Raw genomic sequence first — 17,901 nt, forward strand, 5'->3', positions numbered from 1 at the left:
AAAATAACACCGCGATAACAGCGCGGCAGCAGGGCTATAGCATCAGTCAACAGGATAAGGAACACGAAAACCCAAGATAAAAAGATGACCACGCGAGCGCCGCCGAATTCCCCGCAGCTGGCTCAAGCCCACCAAAGGGCTAGACTGACTAATACTAATCCTAGCGGTCTTGGGAGCTGGGAGAGCTGCGAATGCGACGCTGCAATCGTTCGCTCCACAGCACGAGTCGGAGTTGGGGAGATAGGCGTCGACAGGGCTGGCTAGCTGTGCTGATATGGCACCGAGAAACTACCCACCCAACAATCATACATACACCACACATCAAGTAAGCGACAACGATAAGACTCCTTCGAACACCCTGCCCGATAGCCATGCGCGCAGCACGTGTAACCATCGCCAGACCCTGGCGATACCGACCACGCGAAAGCGCATGTCACCGATCAACTAGCCGGACAATGCGTCATCTCCGTAATCGGGTGTGTTTGCCGTTCTTGTGGGGTCGACCACCGCCAGCCCAATCGGCCCCCAGTGGGCCACATGGTCAACGCCCAGCCAGCAACAGCTCCGAGCAAAAGGCCGTTCTTCGTATCTTTTGTGGAGGGAGGAAAGTGGACAGGCTGGGGCCGCCCCCCGGGGTGGGACACACGACACGTTTATCACGATTGCGATACTGAAGTGATGGTGCGCATGATGAGATAGAACATGACGATAATATAATAGTACAATTGTGTCAACCCGAGAAATGGGCTCGGGATGCGAGACTAATGCATTTACTCCTTCTAATGCAGGAACACCTGTATGCCGCGCCCGAATCCTTCATGACAACCATGCTGTTCATCCCTGACATGTGCGTCCTGATAACGGTCATCTATCTCCATTTCCATATCTTGATCGTTTCCCGTAATGTTTTTACTTGGCCATGACATCGACATAGCGTCCACCCTTCTTCTTCTTACCCGCGGGGCCCTTCCTCGCCTGAGGTGCGCCGAGCAAATCGTCAATACTACTAGCATTGCTCATACCAGTGCCCGGTCGCGATGGCGGTCCGGATGCAGCACCGAAGCTGGGTCTAGCGAGCGTAGGTGGCTTGGGTCCAGCGAAACCCTCTTCGTCCGATTCTGGGATGCCGGGTGTAGATGCGCGGGAGCCTGCTACACCCATTGGCGGCGGCAGCGACGACGAGCGGGGGTTGGAGGTAGGTGGACGTAGTGCACCTGCGCCGGGAGGACCCATAGGCGGTGTGGGTGCGGCGCTACCTGAGGCACTTCGAGCTCCGCCGCCGGGAGGTCCAGCACGTGGAGGTGGTGGTGTTGCAGCGGGCTTACCCGTGTCTGCCGCGCCGCCCTTCTTGTTTACCCACTTGCCAAGATCTGTGTCGTAGTAGAAACTGCTCTCTTCTCCCAGCTTGGCCTTGATAGGACCAGGACCGGCGTTGGGATCTTTCTTAAACCACCCAGACAGCCATCCTCCTCCCTTCTTTGCTGCTGCGGCTTCCTTGTCGCGTTGGGCATCTGCTTCGGCGGCTTTGCGGAATGCCTCGTCTGCCTTTTTGTCTGCGTCTGATTTGGAGCTGCTGCCTCCACTAATCTTCAAGGCCGAGGCGCGGGCAGCGAGGTCGTCATCGTCGTCAAGATCCATAAAAGACTTCTTCTTCGATATCTGCTTGTCATCTTCCTTGTCATCCTCGTCCGGATTGTATGGCTGGTACGCAGGTGGCTCAAAGGTGGATGACGAAGGTCCGTATCGATCGTAGGTGAGTTCGTTTGCTGTCGGCTCATCTGAGTTCGCTTGAGGCTGATAGCCACCAAATGCAGGGGCCAGAGAAGGCTCTCCGATAGGTGGTGTGGGCATATAAGGACTACCGAAGGATGGCTGAGCTGGGCTGTATTCCGGACGAAGGGGTGAGTACGACTGTGCCTTGGCTGCCGTGCGTGCACTCGGTGGGCTCAGTTGATTTTGAGTTGGGCTGTACACGTTTGACGTGGGTGTCATAGGCGTGTAGGTGTCAGATACTGCTCGCACGCCGAAGCTGTCGTTCGATTCCATCGATGGTCGACCTTGAGGCTCATAACGAGATCGTTGCTGCTCCGAAGACGACCTTGGCGCGTACGCGTTCGATGGTGCATACCTTGAGCTGCCGGGGACAGGTGGTTGCGTTGGGGCGCCATAGCCAGACATTGCGCCATAGAGATCCGTGCTCGATTGTGAGGGCGTGAGGGATGGGCTATTACCAGCGATCTTAGCGAAAGGTCCGTCCGGTCCACCAGACTTGTTGGCTGTGTTGTCCTCGTCGTCGCCTGCAATGAAGCTGTTGAACTTGGATAGAAGCGAGCTTCCAACCTTGTCCATGCTAGGCTTCGAGATCCAAGATGACGATCCATCCTTCGGAGACTGCGACAGTCGCTTGCTCAGATCGTCAAGACTGGCGATGAAAGCAGCGTTGTAGTATAGTGAGACTTGAGTTGTAGCCTTCATTGCCGCCGCAATGGCATCGCAATATGCCTGTGCATCGGTCCGGTACCCATTCTCGGCGAGTTGATACGCATGTGCAAGTTTGTAATTTTGCAAATGTGGAATGACGTACGAGCCGCTCGGCGATGACAGCGATAGGGCGAACTCGTACACTTCGGTCAGCAATATTGGCTCCATCTCGACACCCATCTCCAGAGGGTTCAGACGATGATCAGCGCTGATCAGAACAAGATCAGCCTGCGGGTCATCGACTCCGCTGACTTTCAGAACCGAACGCGCGATGATGAAGCACACATGTGCAGCTTCAATGCGACCGTATTGGGCCAGAAGCCTTCCAAGCGAGAGTAGCGCTGACGCGTCACCTTCGCTACGGTTATTCAGAATCAGCGCAACTGTCTCGCGCCACTTGTCTAGACCCTGGAGTGCGTTCTGGGTTGCGCCAACACCATCAGCGCTCACCATCTGGAATCCGGCACGAGCCGAAGCAGGTACCAGTTCGTCAATACAGTCCTCGTGGTTACCAGCAAAGACTTCGTACAATACAGCGAGCGCCTGGTTGTTGCGTCCGGCCTTCTTGACTTCTTTCCGAACGAATTCTTGGACAACCTGCTTCCATATGTCCTTGCTGAGAGTAGAAGACAGCAGCATCGCATGGCCCCACAAGCGCTGGTCGACAGCATGCCAGACAGCCTTCTCGCGATCACCCTTGACAAGCATGCCCTGCAAATCTTCAACAGCACGAGGATCGATGGGCTCTGCCTGGAGGTTGGAGGTGTTGGATCTTGAACGTCCGACAATGTCCGCGGCTGTCGAATATGAACCGGCTTCGTCGGATGTCTCGTCACCTGGAGGTAGTAGCAGCTTCTTGACAGCGGCTTCTGCAGGAGTACCCTCCAATTTGCCATCGTTATCGACTAGTGCTTGCATGAGTTTCCAGAGGAGAATGCGATCATCCACACGCTTCAGCTCGTCTTCGCTCATGGTGTGTTCGAGTCCTGGCTCTTTAGACTGTGCGTCAAGTGCTTCGATTTTACGGCCAAGCCATGCTGACACATCCTTCTTCTTGCCCTTAGCCTTGAGGGGACCAGGGAACTTGGCAACGTCTTCTGGCAGAGGGAGAACCTCCTTGACACTCTGGATGCGAATCTCACCAGGGCTACTCTTCATCATCGGCGCTGATCCGCCACCTCCGTAGCGAGGAATCTGCTTAGGGAAGCTCGTGACAACATTGCCTCCTAGGCCCCATGTGAACACAGGATGACCCTTCCATCTTTCGAGGGGGTCTGTCGAGCGCTCGTCTTCGGGCACAATGAAGTCGTAGTTGACTGACGCCTGTCGACGATGGGGGATGACGTTGACCGAGCTTGAAGCAGTAGGCCGGCCGCCGTAGACTGAAGACGAAGGCATCATACTGTATGCAGGCTGCTTCATAGTCGCTGTTGGAGATTGTGAGTGAGAGCGTTGTGGGACGGCTGACTGGGCTGGCTGGTATCTTGGTGCATAGCCATCGGTCTTCCGTGGTGAGCCAACTACTGATGAAGGTGTACTCTTTAGAGGTGGCGTCTCTGATCGTCCAGTAGGCGGCCTCGAACTCAGAATTGGCTCCTGCTCTTCAATCTCGCTAACCTCACCCAGTGGGCTTCTGAATGGTGGACGGGGCATTCCATCAGCCGATTGCGTGACCTGATGATTTGGAGGATATTGAGCATTGTTTTCGGGGGCTTGCTCCAGCTGATGAGGCATGCTATGAAAGGCTAGCGGGCTGGAAGTACGGGGCGCGAAAGGCTGTGAAGGAGTCCGGGTCAAGTTGTTATGCGGCTCGGACTGATAACGAGCATGAGGCTGTCCTGGCGGAGGCGCGGGCGAGTATCGCGGGTTCGCCGCTGGTGCACTTGGTGGTGCAGGAGAGTACCGTGAATTGGCAGCTGGTCCCGACGGAGGCGGAGCAGGAGAGTATCTGCTCGTGGAAGGAGGCGCTTGCACTGGCTGAGGAACGGGAAGACTGTTTGTTCGCGCAGGTACCGATGGCTGAGTAGGGAACATGGCCAACTGTTCTGGTTGTCTGAAGGGAGGAGGAGTAGCGACTTTGGCAGCATCTGGGATGAACTCATTCCGTAAGGACGAGGTTGAAGCGGTGCGCTCCTTTGGAGGAAGTTGCGGGGGAGGATGGCTGACTGGAGGTTGAACAGGCATATTCGGTTGCGGGGTGTAGCGTCCAGATGGGCGAGGCTTGGAAGTAACAGGCAGTTCGGCGAAGAAGTCACTCGATGGTGATTTCGCTGTGACAGCGGGTTTTGGAGGTGCAGCCGGTGGTGGCATACCACTCATCTGAGAACGCATGGAGTGGCCTGATGAGGGCGGAGACAGACTAGCAACTGACATGCTCGATGACAATGGCGGCCGTGGAGGCCCCGCGTTCGAAGACATACTGCTAGTTCGCGGGGGTGGTGGAGTTGGCTGTACAGCGGACACTGTTGTTCGAGGAGCTGGTCGCTTTCGAGTAGTTACGATGTCTTCCGGCAGATCATATGGCGAAGCATAACCTCCTTTGGACTTGTCCACGAAGCTTTGCGCCGAACTCGCCATTGGTGGGCGAGGTGGTTGCTGCTGCTGTTGCTGTTGGAAAGCCATGTTCCGTCCAAAGCCATCATAAGCTGGTGCCACCGCGGGCTGCGACTGAGGGGCATACGGGTTCGCTGCTGGGGCAAGCGCAGGTGCGCCCGCAGGAGTTTGGGGAGCATATCGGCTTGCAGTTCCTGAAGGAGCGGCTTGCGTTGGTTGCTGTGCGGGTGCTGGCGCTTCGTCTTCGAGGAAGCCTTCGTCGTCGCTCAACTCAATGACGGGTGCTTCTTCTTGGTCAGGCAAGAAGTCGTCGTCCAGGTCAAGATCCAGATCCCACTCGTTCTTCTCAGGAGCTTTCGTTTCGGCCTGTACCACATGCGCGCCAGGACTTTGGTCTACCGCCTGCGCAGGTTCGATCTGCTGGCTCGCGCCCAAACCAAAGAAGTCTTCCTGCTCTTCCGAATTGCCCCAGTCGATGTCGGCTCCGGTATTCCCGCCTACTGTGGTATTTCCGATCGTGTCGTCTCCGACTGTCGTCCCAACAGCCTCCGCCACGGGTGTCTCCAGGGGAGGTTCTTGTGGTTTCCCACCAAGATCAAAGGGGTCGTCGCCGGAAGCGCCCCACTCATCAGCCTCGGTGTCTGCTACCAAAGGCACTTTGACACTATCTGTCATAGCATCCTCCAGAGCTGTAGTCTCTCCTTGGTGCTCGTAGTTCTCCTCGGGATGCTGTTCGGGATCCGCCTCTTCTTCTGAACTTTCCTCTGAGCTTTCCTCCCGTTGTATCTGCGCTGCAGGTCGCGAGTCTTCGCTCTCCTCTTCGGAATCAGAGTCTTCCTCCTCACTTGATTCGGCTTTTGCTGGTGTCGCTTGTGATTCGGTAATGTTGAGTGCCTGCGTGGCACTGACTAGATCTTCATCGTCGGCACCGTCTGCTCCACCCTCCAGGGGCTCGAGATGTTGAGGTGCTTCTGCGCTTGATGGCGCTTGTATTGTGTCGTCGCGCGCAGTAGACTCGTCGGCCTCTGCTTCTTCGGACGCTGGCTTGGCTGCCGGTGCCGGTGCAAGGGGTGCAGCTAGTGCAGGCCTTGAAGGAGTCTCTTCGTCTTCGCTCTCCTCTTCTGATTCTTCATCGTCGTCCTCCTCCTCATCCGCTTCCTCACTGTCATCCTCTTCCTCGTCGTCTTCTTCTGACGACTCTGGTTTAGTTTGTGCGAACTGATTCGTGGGTTTCGCGCTAGGTGGTGCGCTCGCTTCCTTCTCGTTGCGCAATGCGGGATTCCATGATGCGTTCGAGGCTGTGGAGGGGGTGGGAGGCGCGCCGCCATAGGCGTAGGAAAAGTTGGGGCCGTCTTCGTCCATTATGGGATAATTAGGTAATTCAAAGGGTATCTACAAGTACTGCACAGGCAGTCAGCACTGGAATTGGGGGTCCGTGGCCAGAGGGTTGGGCCTCGGTCGGGGTGGTGAAGCGAGGTCTGACATGCCACGGTAGACGCCTCGTGGGACAAAATATGCAAACCGAGGAGAATTATGCAGGAGAGAGGAGTTTGTGTAAACGCAAGTGCATATGACTGAGCGTGAAAGGAAGTCGCAACGGTGACTTGAACGCGAACCGCAAGAGGCGTAATCGCCATCCCTTTCTACGTCAGAGACCGCGAACATGGCTACGTACCTCTAGAGAAGCAGAAGAGCATGGGCTCTGCGTGTCGCACAACTGCGAAAGACGCGATCTTCGTCCAGGAAGGCAGCGAGAATCAAATATCGGAGGCGATCCCCGGGCGCATCGTAGGTAATCTGGCAGGAAGGGTGGGAAAGCGATCTGGCCAGCTGTTCCTGCGCCCAAGGTTGGACATTGAAACGGCCCGCCGCGGCAACCCTGTCCTCTAGCCACAGCCCTGCGCCTGCGCCACACAGCTATGAGTGACGCGACGTCGAGACACATATTGATGGACTCTACTATTCACATACCACTCTTCCCTCTGCGACACCTACTATTCTCGGGGACTACGTCATATACCGTCGACACGGCCCAAACAGCGCTCGGCCGCCGAAACAAAACGTCGAGTCGCCCAGACAGCCCATTCAGACACCCCCGAAACGCCGCGGACCCCCGAAGGCAACCCTCGTAGCCATAACCACACCCAGCCCGTCGCACATGAGGCGGAACTAGCCAGCACCCTCTTCGCCCGCCCATGAGCCATGGCCGCTCCCCACCAGTACCACCAGCCGAATGCGCCCGACGACGACTCGGACCTAGAACTCGACCTAGAGGAGCTGGACCCTCTGGCCTCTCGCTCCCAGTCCGCCGCTACACCACCACGGCGCCAGTCCAAGGAGCAACGGCGGCCATACCATGAGCTGGGCGCGAGGATACCGCTGCGGAATCTCAGAGTCGGCAGGCTGCGCGCAAGCAAGAAGAAGGAAGAGCCGGAAGAGGATGACCTAAGAGGCCTGCTGGACGACGATGAAGGGTCCAAGAGAGACTCTGCTGGCAGTTATGGCCAGTCGGGCGACGACGACTCGCCGCTCTTGCCTGAACAGCACACACCACGGAGAAGACGGCAGCCACCACCGAGCGCGCTTTCCCGCCTGGGCTCCAACATGCGCCTGCCCAGCTTCCTCTCGCGCCAGAACAACGCCCCCATACAGTTAGGCGACGACGCCGGAGAGTCGGATGCCGACGAGGAGCACGATCCGACCACCCAGCGCACCATCTCCGTCGGCCAGCTTCAGACCTCGAGATTCCCCGCGAACGCCGTGTCGAATGCCAAATACACCCCGTGGAGTTTCCTCCCACGCACCCTCTACAATGAGTTCTCCTTCTTCATCAACATGTACTTTCTGCTCGTCGCCCTATCGCAGGTCATACCCGTCCTCCGAATCGGCTACCTGTCGACATACATCGCACCACTGGCTTTCGTCTTGACGATAACGCTAAGTAAAGAGGCAATGGACGATATTGCTCGACGGCGAAGAGACGCAGAAGCAAACTCGGAGGGTTACACCGTTCTGAAGTTTGAGGAGAATAGCCTCGGGAACGGCGTCGCGCCTGGAAAGAACTCGCAGAGGAAGAAGCGCCTGAGGAAGCAGCCCAAGGACGAGGGTCGGTTGGCAGACATTGATGACGAGGAGCAGCGTCTTTCGGGCAAGGGCCTGGCGACATGCACCTACTGGGAAGTTGTGAAACCCTCTCGGAGCCTCAGAGTTGGAGACGTCGTGAAACTCGGCAAGGACCAGCGAGTGCCTGCGGACATGGTGCTTCTCAAGAGCTACTCCAGCGAGAATGCAGCACCAATTGAAGATGACTCCAAGGCGCAAAGTTCATCGGCTGCGCTTATTGATGGCATGGACACCAGCGACACGGCCAAGGTTGACAGTGCCACAGCTTCTGGAACCTCGGGAGAAGCCTTCATCAGAACAGATCAATTGGACGGTGAAACCGACTGGAAGCTGCGCCTGACCTCGCCACTTACACAAAATCTGGATATTGGCGAGTACACCCGGCTCCGCGTCGTGGCCGGCAAACCGGACAAGAAGGTCAATGAGTTCTACGGAACCGTTGAACTGCCACCCAAGACACAGCGACATTATGACCCTCATGATAACGAAGAAACGACATCCCCTACAGAGGTGCAGTCAGCACCCTTGAGCATCGACAACACCATCTGGGCGAATACTGTCGTTGCATCAAGCTGCAGTCTACTGGCTGTGGTCGTATACACCGGCCCACAAACTCGTCAAGCGCTTTCTACATCGCCTTCAAGATCCAAGACTGGTCTGCTTGAATTAGAGATAAACTCTCTGACCAAGTGGCTATGTATCTTCACCCTCTCGCTCTCTTTCATCCTAGTGGCACTCGCGCGATTCCAGGTCATCGAAGGCCGGCAATGGTGGGCGTCAATGCTGAGATTCCTCATTCTGTTCTCCACTATTGTCCCAGTAGGTCTGCGTGTCAATCTCGATATGGGCAAGTCGGTCTATGCATGGTTCATACAGCATGATGAAAGCATCAAAGGCACTATCGTTCGGACTAGCACAATCCCAGAAGACCTGGGTCGCATTGAGTACCTGTTGAGCGACAAGACAGGTACTCTGACACAAAATGGTATGTTCAACCATGAAGTAATCTCGGCACTACTAACAGTACGTAGAGATGGTCATGAAGAAGATTCACGTCGGCACAGTCTCCTACGCAAACGAGGCCATGGACGAGGTATCATCATACGTTCACCAGTGCTTCACACCACCCGCCGGAGAAGCCCCATCGCTTGTCACGCCTTCTTCTGCATACATCGCACCTCTCACCTCAGCCACTCGTACGCGCCGAGAGATTGGATCCCGGGTCCGCGATGTTGTGCTAGCCCTAGCCCTCTGCCATAACGTAACGCCGACAACGGAAGAAGAGAATGGGGAGACCGTGACTACATACCAAGCCTCATCTCCCGATGAGATTGCCATCGTCAGATGGACCGAGGCTGTTGGCTTGAAGCTCTTATCTCGTGACCGCGAATCCATGACCCTCCTATCGTGCGAGAGCGGGAATACTGTCGTGAAAGTGCGCATCCTGAATGTCTTTCCATTCACATCAGAAGGCAAGCGCATGGGTATCGTTGTGAAGTTTTATCAGGGTCCGGCATCATCACCTACTGATGATGGTGGCGAGATATGGTTCTACCAGAAGGGTGCCGACACTGTCATGACCTCCATTGTTGCCGCGAACGACTGGCTCGACGAAGAGACAGCTAACATGGCCCGGGAAGGTCTCCGAACACTGGTCGTTGGCCGCAAGAAGCTATCTGCGCAGATCTACCAAGACTTCTCCACCAAGCATGCGCAGGCCTCGCTTGCCCTCAACAACCGTGATGCCGCCGTCGCCAACGTCGTAAAGGAGTATCTAGAGAACGACCTGGAACTTCTCGGTGTCACCGGTGTCGAAGACAAGCTACAAAAAGACGTCAAACCCTCCCTCGAACTTCTCCGCAACGCAGGTATCAAAATCTGGATGTTGACAGGCGACAAGGTAGAAACAGCCCGCTGCGTAGCCGTCTCCTCCAAACTCGTAGCCCGCGGCCAATATGTCCACACCATCGCCAAGCTGAAGCGCAAAGACCTCGCTTCTTCCTCCCTCGACTTCCTCCGCGGAAAACTAGACGCCTGCCTCCTCATCGACGGCGAATCACTCGCGCTATTCCTCCAACACTTCCGCCAAGAATTCATCACCGTCGCCGTGCAACTCCCCACCGTAGTAGCCTGCCGATGCTCGCCCACCCAAAAAGCCGACGTCGCACGCCTCATCCGCGAGTTCACGAAGAAGCGCGTATGCTGCATCGGCGACGGCGGCAACGACGTCTCCATGATCCAAGCCGCCGACGTCGGCGTAGGCATCGTAGGAAAAGAAGGCCGCCAAGCCTCTCTCGCCGCCGACTTCTCCATCGAGCAATTCTGCTACCTGGTCAAGCTCCTCGTCTGGCACGGCCGCAACAGCTACAAGCGCTCCGCCAAACTGAGTCAATTCGTCATCCACCGCGGTCTCATCATCAGCATCTGCCAAACCGTCTTCTCCATCGCCAGCAGCTTCGAGCCCAACGCTCTATACAAAGACTTTTTGCTCGTCGGCTACAGCACGATTTACACCATGATGCCTGTGTTCTCTCTCGTGCTCGATCGCGATGTCGATGAGAGCGTGGCGAACCTCTACCCGGAACTGTACGCTGAACTCAAAACAGGACGTAGTCTGAGTTACAAATCTTTCTTCATCTGGGTTGCAGTCTCTGTCTACCAGGGCTCCATCATACAAGGTCTCTCTCAACTCCTCATCGGCGTGGGCACATCCACAACACTGCCTGCGGCACCTGACCCCACTTTCCTCAAGATGGTCAGCGTCAGTTTCTCCGTACTCATCGTGAATGAGCTTGTTATGGTGGCTATGGAGGTTACGACGTGGCATTGGATCATGATTGCTAGTATTGTGGGTACGGCGGCGATTTACTTTGGTTCTGTGCCGTTTTTGACGGAGTACTTTGATCTTGAGTACGTGGGCAGTGTGGCGTTTTGGTGGAAGTTTGCGGTTATTGCGGCGATTAGTCTTGTGCCGCCTTATGCGGTTAAGTTGTTGAGGAGGACGCTTAAGCCGCCGAGTTATCGGAAGGTGCAGGGGGTGTAGGGGTACGCATAGCTGGAGTTTGGGTTGGGGTAACGAGAATTTATTATTATCCTTCGTTGTCTCCTTTTTCATGTGTTACATACATGGAGTTCCTTGGTGGTGCTGCGATCTGCTTCGTTGATCAGACACTGTATTGCTCCAATAGGTGAGGTCGACCCTTCATCACAGTCCAAATCTGCCATGTAGTCCCGCTGTCTGATCGTTTCGCGTCCAAGGCGTGCCCATCATCTCCAGTCCTTAGCCAATCTTTTGCAGAGTACCCGATCCCTTCTTCGCCCTCGGAACCCACAAGTCCTTCCTCAGTCCCCACTCGACCCTACGAATACCGTCACTCTCGATATCCATGACGCCAGAATCTGAGACCCAAGCCATAGTGTCCCGGTCATCAACGGAGCCGCCGGTGGTAGAAAGGCAGGGGGGGAAGCACGACACGCGTGGTGCTTCTGAGTCCAAGAGCCTCCATGCTTTCGATATATGCTGCTTGATTGGGGACATGACGTCATAGATGCCATAGCGGACGTAGAGATGAAGACGTTCGAGTGAAGAGAAGTTCTCGAGACGCTCGCCCTGGTAGCGTACCCCGGTTGTGGTAAGCATGAGGTGCGCGAGTTTCTTGATGACGTCGTTCGGTAGTAGAGTCATCAAGACTTGTATTTTGGTAGCTTCAGGACTCGTGTAGTAAACTTTGAGTATAGCCACAGGCGCTTGCTGGCAGATGGCTCGATCTGAGAGGAGAACTACATCGTGTGAAAAGTTGATGTAAATCTTGAAGCTGGTGGTATGGCCTGGCTCCTGTCTGCCGTCGAATCGTGCCTTCACCTACACATTGACGAGGATGTCAGCGCGTCAACGTCCCAAACAAGTTACTAATACTGGGCAAAACACGTACAGTAGTCCACTCTCCGCCGCCGGCTTTAGCAGCTTCACATCGTGCTTCGCGGCTGACCTCGAAAAGAGTAGGGTAACGGCGAGACACAGCGACGCCCACCTGGGGGCTGGCTTTGTAGTTGTGTAGCTCGATAATGCGATGGCGTCCCTTCAAGTCGGTGTAGTCGTCCTCAAGTGCGACGTGCCAGATACGAAAGCGCAGTTCGGCGGGAAGGTTGGAGAAGAGGTGAAATGTAGTCATCATGGCTGCGTTCAGCCTTGCGCTCGGAATTAATCGAAGAGCACTTGAAGTGTTGGAAGTGAGGAAGGCGGGGAACTCTAGGTAGATACAAACGGAAAGCCTGGGCTTGGCACTCACAGTTGCCTGTTACAGTGAGCTATGACGTAAGCACGTGGCAGAGATATCGTTCAGGGAAGGAGACAGACGCGTATGGACGGGTCGTCCCGGCTAGCCTCAATGTGATGTTTTATAACGGGGCACTGGTAAGTGAGGAAAAAGCGAATGAGTTCCGGACGTCTGACTTAAAGCTATTACTACTATTGCGATTCGAGAGACAGCTGATTGATGGCGAGAAGTAGAGAACGTCGACCCGCCGACCTTCTGAGCTTACCGAATACAACACTGACCTAGATGTTACCTGGTATGTACTCGTCTGTACATCAAAACAACAGCTTGCGATTTCATTTGTGGATTAGCTCTCAACCGCGAGAGTGCGTCTTGCTGGGTAACCGTAGCATCATTGATGTAGAAGACGTGATCAGGACCACGTGCGCTCGCTACCCAATGTCCGGAATCAAGATGTCGTCCACAGTGAGACAGCACACTGCTCAGTCGATACTTGAGCGACGGTGGATTGCCGCCGACGGCTTGGTATTGAGCAAGATCCAGATAATCGTTGAGGACTACAGGGTTATTGTTCTTGTTACCTTGGTAGACAATACTGAGCTTGATGCGGAGGTACTCAGGCGAACCTTCGATGTGTATAGATTCGGTGAACGGCTGGAGCATGTTACAGGTACCGCAAGGGAGATTGCCCAAAGGCGATGGCGTGAAGTGTCGATGCATGGCATCTGTGACGCTATCTCTGGTACCCGAAGGGAGAATGGCGACGTTATTGAACCCGATACCGTCAACGTTGGTACCTGCAGGCAACGTCCGGGCAGCACCGCATGCACAAGTTCGGTTCATATCAAGCTGAAGAATGAAGAGTGCTTCATAGCGAGTTCTCCATTCGGTATTAACTGCGAGCCTACGTTTGTTAGCACAAGCCGGTCTGGTAGCTTTCGGACATCTTACGTGTGATCAACAGATTCAAGGCATGCCGTTAGTAATCGCGTTTGCATTTCCTCTGGATCTTGTTGCGCGTCACCTGTACCCGCTCCAGGCGTAAACATACGCAATACGTCGTCTACATCGTGCACCGCATCTAGCAGTGTATGGTTAAAGCGCAGTGGCTTGGGATAGCCAGCAGCATTAAGATTTTGATTACCCCAATAAAATTGCGCTAGAGCCTTGACTGCGCAAGCGGGGCAGTCTTCTAGATCTTCTGATTGTTCTTCGTCTCTCTTTTTCTCCAAAGTATCGCTTTTACCCAGCGTCAAGCCCCGTGCTAGTTGCGCTTGAATAACGGCAACAGGACGACACGGGAAAACAGTCGTGTTACCTTGTGTACTGTTGTGTGAGATGATCCACTGGAGGAATTTTGGCAGATGAAATAGCGCTTGCAGACCGCTCAGGCGAAAACAGGTGTTACCATTTCGCCCCAAGCCTCTGCTTTTCCTGTTTTGCCGCGTGATAAGCCATTCGTTCCGAATTCGTCTAGCTACAGTATTCTTGACTACTTGTCTTGGATGTGGTGCCGCTGGTGCCGCTGGCACCACTGCTGCCAGTATCGGGATACCGCGCAGATTGTAGCCAGTGTGGCGAGCTCCAGCCCTCGTGCGGTGTGCATAAGCCATGAAGCGTAAGGGAAACTTTGAGATGCGGGCGATCGTTCTTTGGTCACTTTCGTTGATGATGTGACTTTGGGAAACAAGACACGCGACAGACTAAGGATCGTCCATGTTATACAGCTTGGTCCACAAAGGGGACAATCGTCGGAACGAATGGCTTTGTCGAACTACCTCCATATCTCCGACAACAAAGACATTGTCTGGCAGAGCAGAGCGCTGAGCGTGACCCAGCCAGATTTCGCAGGCCACTTTACAGGTTTGTTAATGCGACATGGTTATTCTCAGTAGTCACTGCTGAACTCGCTTTTCTGAAGCGCTGCAACAATGATGCCGTAGATCCCGAGCGCCAACTACCTAGGTAGAGAGCAGACGGAGAAGCAAGACGACACACTTTGGAGCGACTTCACGTCTAGTCGTATGCGTTTCGACTATGAGGAGTGCCATGGTCGAGAGGACTGCGCGTATGATATTGGCACATCATCAGCAATTCCCATGACCACTTCACGAACAAGAAATTCTTCTTTCCTACCCGCCATTATCGTGAACTTCCACATGCTTGTAATGCCTCCTTTGCTTCCATTGGATTGTTGTCGGCTCTTACTCCAAGCAGCGCCTCGGCATGTAAAGTTTCGGTGAGTGCATTTTGCAAGGCTCTTGATACGATCTCGATATTCGCGCCGTCGTCCAAGTGCTGCACCCCGGAAACGTCTTCGCGTCATGTCGGCTGTGGTCGTGTTCGGCTCCAGACTCTGAAAAATCTCCTTTCAACACGTGGATTCGTGGAAACCCCCAAACCCGCGGATTCTCTTCTAGCTCGTCGACTAGAAGTCGGAGAGCGTCCGCCATCTGTACATGCCCTAATGGAAGCGTCTAGCGCTCTTCGGAGACTTGCCGTCTTAGTCGTGGTCGTGAAAGCGGCCTCGCGTTCATTGGGTCGCTGTCGGTAACAATGCGCGTCAGCAAACAGAGGACGCGCTGACGCATATGCAGAACGGTCAGAAGACCTCAGAACGCTGTCCGGCCCGCACCTTAATTGACTTGGGCGGTACTAAAGTACCGGAATGCGGGGACGGCGGATCGTGATGGTGACGCTAAGCCACAATCCCGAGGTACATCAGCTCGCTTACGCCGCCACCCTCATTTCGACCCTGCGACTTCCTTCATTTCCCCTGAGCCTTCCCACCCTCTAGTCTGCCCTAGAGCCAATACGCCAAACAAGTGCAGCGGCCAATACTACTGCGTCCATGGCAAAGTCGGAGGTCTAGTATTCCGCAGCTTCCTGATCGGGGCCCTTGACCGTTTTCTGTACCCCACCGATGTGTTTCAAACGTCCACGAGGCACACTGGACGCCTCTAACTCGGTCCGAGAGATCGCCACGAGTACTATGATCGCCCAGGTACACTTCTTTCAGTGGATTCATGACGGTCCGGAGCATCGCCATCGTTCTCTGTGCGGCTTCTAACCATACTTCGGCTTCTTAGTATCTTCGACTACCGCAGAGAGGCGCAGAAGTCTACCACGAGGTCGTGTAAGCCTTACTCGGGATTAAGGCAACTTTGTGGGGTAGCCTGAGGGACATTGGGTGGCCTTGTGATACCCACGCGTGGCACGTCTATAAATCCAGCGGCCGACCTCATCCAAAACGAAAGCATCACAGCCTCGCAACTTCAAGCATCCGCTTAGAAAAGCATCGAGCTGATCAAGATGTTGTTCTCCAACTTCATCACCACTGCTCTCTTGGGCTTCACTTCCCTCGTTTCAGCGGCCGACACGAGCGCCTGGAAGTCTCGCAGCATCTACTTCGTTCTCACTGACCGTGTTGCTCGCAGCAGCAGCGACACTGGAGGCGCATCATGCAGCAACCTTGGCAACTACTGTGGCGGAACTTTCAAGGGACTTGAGTCCAAGATCGACTACATCAAGGGCCTAGGATTCGATGCCATCTGGATCACTCCGGTCGTTTCAAGTACGGTTCGCTCGTCAACATTGTACTTTATGTGTATTAACAACAATCGTAGACAAGGCTGCTGGATACCATGGCTACTGGGCTGAGGACCTGTATGCCATCAACTCAAACTACGGTACTGCTGCCGATCTGAAGAGCCTAGTTAGCACCGCTCATGCAAAGGTACGACTAAGTCAGGCAACATTATATCTATACATCCACTAATCCGGTACAGGGCGTCTATGTCATGGTCGATGTCGTTGCCAACCACATGGGACCGGGTGCGATCACGAACAACCGCCCTTCGCCACTGAACCAAGCTTCTTCATACCATTCCGCCTGCGACATCAACTACAGCAACCAAGGTAGCGTCGAGCAGTGCCAGATTGCTGGTCTCCCTGACCTCAACACTCAATCGTCCGAGATCCGCAGCGTCATGAACACTTGGGTTTCTTGGCTCGTCAAGGAGTACAGCTTCGATGGCGTTCGCATCGATACCGTCAAGCACGTCGAGAAAGATTTCTGGCCCGGATTCTCTTCTGCGACGGGAGTGTACAGCATCGGCGAAGTGTTCGATGGCAGCCCAACTTACCTTGCCGAGTACGCCAAGCTCATGCCTGGTCTTCTGAACTACGCGGTCTACTACCCCATGAACAACTTCTACCAACAGAAGGGCTCATCCCAGGCGCTCGTAGACATGATGAACACCGTCAGCAACACCTTCCCCGACCCATCTGCTCTCGGTACCTTCTTGGACAACCACGACAACAAGCGCTGGCTCAACGTGAAGAACGATCAGACCCTGCTCAAGAACGCCCTGGCTTACGTCATCCTTGCACGAGGTATTCCCATCCTCTACTACGGTACCGAACAAGGATACGCTGGCGGTGACGACCCAGCCAACCGAGAGGACCTATGGCGAAGCGGCTTCAACACCAACGCGAACCTCTACCAGGCCATCAAGAAGTTGACTGCCGCAAGGAAGTCTGCAGGAGGTCTTGCCGCTGATGACCATGTTCACTTGTATGTAGCGGACAACGCCTACGCCTGGAGTCGTGCAGGCGGTAACCTTATCGTTCTTACTACGAATGCCGGAAGCACTTCCAACCAGCAGCATTGCTTCAACACCCAAAAGGCCAACGGAAAATGGACAAATGTCTACGGAAACGGAGCCGCGGTGACCGCCGACGGCAGCGGTAGGATCTGTGTAACCGTCAGCAATGGTGAGCCCATCGTCCTTACTGCTGGCTCCGCTACGCCCACCACTGGTACCACCCTTACCACAAAGACTGCCACTGCTACATCGACCGCATGCCCGACAGCTGTCTCGGTCTCTTTCACACACCGCATCACCACCGTTCCTGGTGACACAATCAAAATCACCGGTAACACCGCGCAGCTCGGCAACTGGACGCCAGCTAATGGTCTCACTCTTTCGGCAAACAGCTACACCTCTAGCAACCCCGTCTGGACCATTACAATCCCATTCGCGGCTGGTTCATCAATTCAGTACAAGTTCGTGAAGATCAGCAGTGGCGGAACAGTCACTTGGGAGAGTGACCCGAACAGAAGCTACACCGTACCCAAATGCCAAGCGAGCGCTAGTCTGAGCAGCTCGTGGCAGTAAGTTAAGTATACATAGTATCTCTTTCTTTCGGAGGATAATGGAAAGGGCTAGTAAACAAGAGCCGTGGTAGTACACGGATTGCTTTCTATCATCAGCATCGTTTCATCTCCCACTTTCTACAGAGTGACTATTTTGCCTGATACATGACGTCATTCAACAACTGCTCTGGTATTGGTAGGGAGGGTTTCGCGCTCAGTGGACATACCTAGGAAGCATCTTCTTACCTTCTCTTCATCAGAAGCATGTCGTTTACATGTACTGCCACCACCTTCACTGAATTCGCGATT

At 54.7% G+C, this 17,901-nt stretch overlaps 4 protein-coding genes across 4 annotated transcripts; 2 read left to right on the forward strand and 2 right to left on the reverse strand.

The window, feature by feature from the left end:
* Positions 1-909: 909 nt before the first annotated feature.
* On the reverse strand, positions 910-6,396 carry J4E86_004153 (uncharacterized protein; the record flags this gene model as incomplete). The annotated part of the gene is made up of 1 exon (XM_051444697.1): positions 910-6,396. The coding sequence occupies one exon, from the start codon at positions 6,394-6,396 to the stop codon at positions 910-912; it is 5,487 nt and encodes a 1,828-aa protein (XP_051304322.1).
* Positions 6,397-7,236: 840 nt separating this feature from the next.
* On the forward strand, positions 7,237-11,200 carry J4E86_004154 (uncharacterized protein; the record flags this gene model as incomplete). Its single annotated transcript, XM_051444698.1, has 2 exons — positions 7,237-9,142; positions 9,189-11,200. 2 exons carry the CDS (start codon positions 7,237-7,239, stop codon positions 11,198-11,200), a joined length of 3,918 nt encoding a protein of 1,305 aa, XP_051304323.1.
* Positions 11,201-11,437: 237 nt separating this feature from the next.
* J4E86_004155 (uncharacterized protein) lies at positions 11,438-12,329 on the reverse strand (the record flags this gene model as incomplete). The annotated part of the gene is made up of 2 exons (XM_051444699.1): positions 11,438-12,019; positions 12,090-12,329. 2 exons carry the CDS (start codon positions 12,327-12,329, stop codon positions 11,438-11,440), a joined length of 822 nt encoding a protein of 273 aa, XP_051304324.1.
* Positions 12,330-15,746: 3,417 nt separating this feature from the next.
* On the forward strand, positions 15,747-17,614 carry J4E86_004156 (uncharacterized protein; the record flags this gene model as incomplete). Its single annotated transcript, XM_051444700.1, has 3 exons — positions 15,747-16,008; positions 16,061-16,170; positions 16,223-17,614. The coding sequence occupies 3 exons, from the start codon at positions 15,747-15,749 to the stop codon at positions 17,612-17,614; spliced, it is 1,764 nt and encodes a 587-aa protein (XP_051304325.1).
* Positions 17,615-17,901: the final 287 nt, after the last annotated feature.

Source organism: Alternaria arbusti (genome assembly GCF_024043155.1).
Source record: "Alternaria arbusti strain BMP 1465 chromosome Unknown scaffold_4, whole genome shotgun sequence".
Taxonomy (NCBI): domain Eukaryota; kingdom Fungi; phylum Ascomycota; class Dothideomycetes; order Pleosporales; family Pleosporaceae; genus Alternaria; species Alternaria arbusti.